The sequence below is a fragment of the Haplochromis burtoni genome, unplaced genomic scaffold (assembly GCF_018398535.1).
Source record: "Haplochromis burtoni strain Fernald_Lab_line unplaced genomic scaffold, NCSU_Asbu1 Contig_331, whole genome shotgun sequence".
NCBI classification, from domain to species: Eukaryota; Metazoa; Chordata; class Actinopteri; order Cichliformes; family Cichlidae; genus Haplochromis; species Haplochromis burtoni.
The window spans coordinates 1-1,202 of NW_024582692.1; the positions used below are offsets into that span (position 1 = coordinate 1).

Sequence of the window (1,202 nt, forward strand, 5' to 3'; positions counted from 1 at the left end):
GGGATCGCTGTCCCGATGTCTCTTCTTTTTCCTTTTCTTCTTCATTTCCGCAGTTCTGTCTGAATCTCCGTCAGAACTTCTATGGGATGACAGAGAACCAATCACATTGTTTAACAAAACCAAGATCTCAAGCTTTACGGCCAGCCTAAGACAGAAAAAGTGACCCATTATCAATAAAATGATGAAAATTCTTTCCGTTTTTAAGAAAATATTAATACTGATAGTGAGCTTTAACCCCATATTATTTTCAAAAAAAATCTAGCTTAAAACAAACAAACATTTCCTTCGGTTTTCATTAAAGGATCGAGAGAAAGATGGCAATACTCACCCACTCTCACGGTGTCGGTCTTTATCCTTTGATTTCTTCTTTTTCTTACTCTTTTTGTGTTTTTTAGTGTGGCGGGCCTCAGAGCTGTCGTCCCTGTCTTTGCTGAGAGTCCTCTTGCAATTTTGATCCTCTTTGTCTGGAGAGGAAAGGCGAGCCCGTGGCGGGGAGCCCTTGAACTTGTTTGTTTCTGGTGCTGTAGAAGGTGAGAAATTTCCTTCCTTTGAGGAGTAATTTTCTCTCTCTTTGCCATTACTCTTATCCTTCATTGCCCAGGAGTCTCTACTATCCTGCAGCCACCTCCGACTGCCACGAGACTCCTCTCGGTGGGAGTAACCATATCCCCTTCGCTCATGGTCAATGTCCTCTCTTGACCGGTAGCGGTAGTAATGGTAATGGTTAGAGCACCTGTCGCGATCACGCTCCCGAGGGTGCTGGAAGGTTCGCTCCCGGTGACGATCGGCCTCCCATTCCCTGTAGTAACGTCCAGAAAGGGGGAAACGATCCCTGTACTGGCGGTGGTGACCGTCTTTGTAGTCCCGTCTGTACCGGTGACGATCGTTGTCGCTTTCTCGTTCGTGACTCCTATCCCTGTAGTGTCTTTCTCTATCTCTGCCAGAGCTAGAGTACAGTCTTTCCCTGTCTCGGGAAGATCGTCTTTCATTGCAACTAGAACTAGGCTTGGACTGATACTGCTCCTTAGTATCCTTACGTCCTTCAGTCCCAGTTGTTGCACATTTATCTTGTGGTAGATCCTTGGCTTCATCCTTGCTTACGCTAACTTTCTGTGGAGCTGCAGAAGCCCCACTGGTGCTTTGAGAGCAGCCCGGCTGAGGGGGTAAGGCTGCAGGGTTGCCATCTTGCCCAGAAGAAGAAA

At 46.9% G+C, this 1,202-nt stretch overlaps 1 protein-coding gene across 1 annotated transcript; it reads right to left on the minus strand.

The window, feature by feature from the left end:
* Window positions 1–8: 8 nt before the first annotated feature.
* LOC106632955 (serine/threonine-protein kinase fray2) lies at window positions 9–1,202 on the minus strand (the record flags this gene model as incomplete). Its single annotated transcript, XM_014331710.2, is given in 2 exon segments — window positions 9–79; window positions 329–1,202. Coding segments are annotated over 2 exon segments (945 nt in total), but the record flags the coding sequence as incomplete, so codon positions are not given.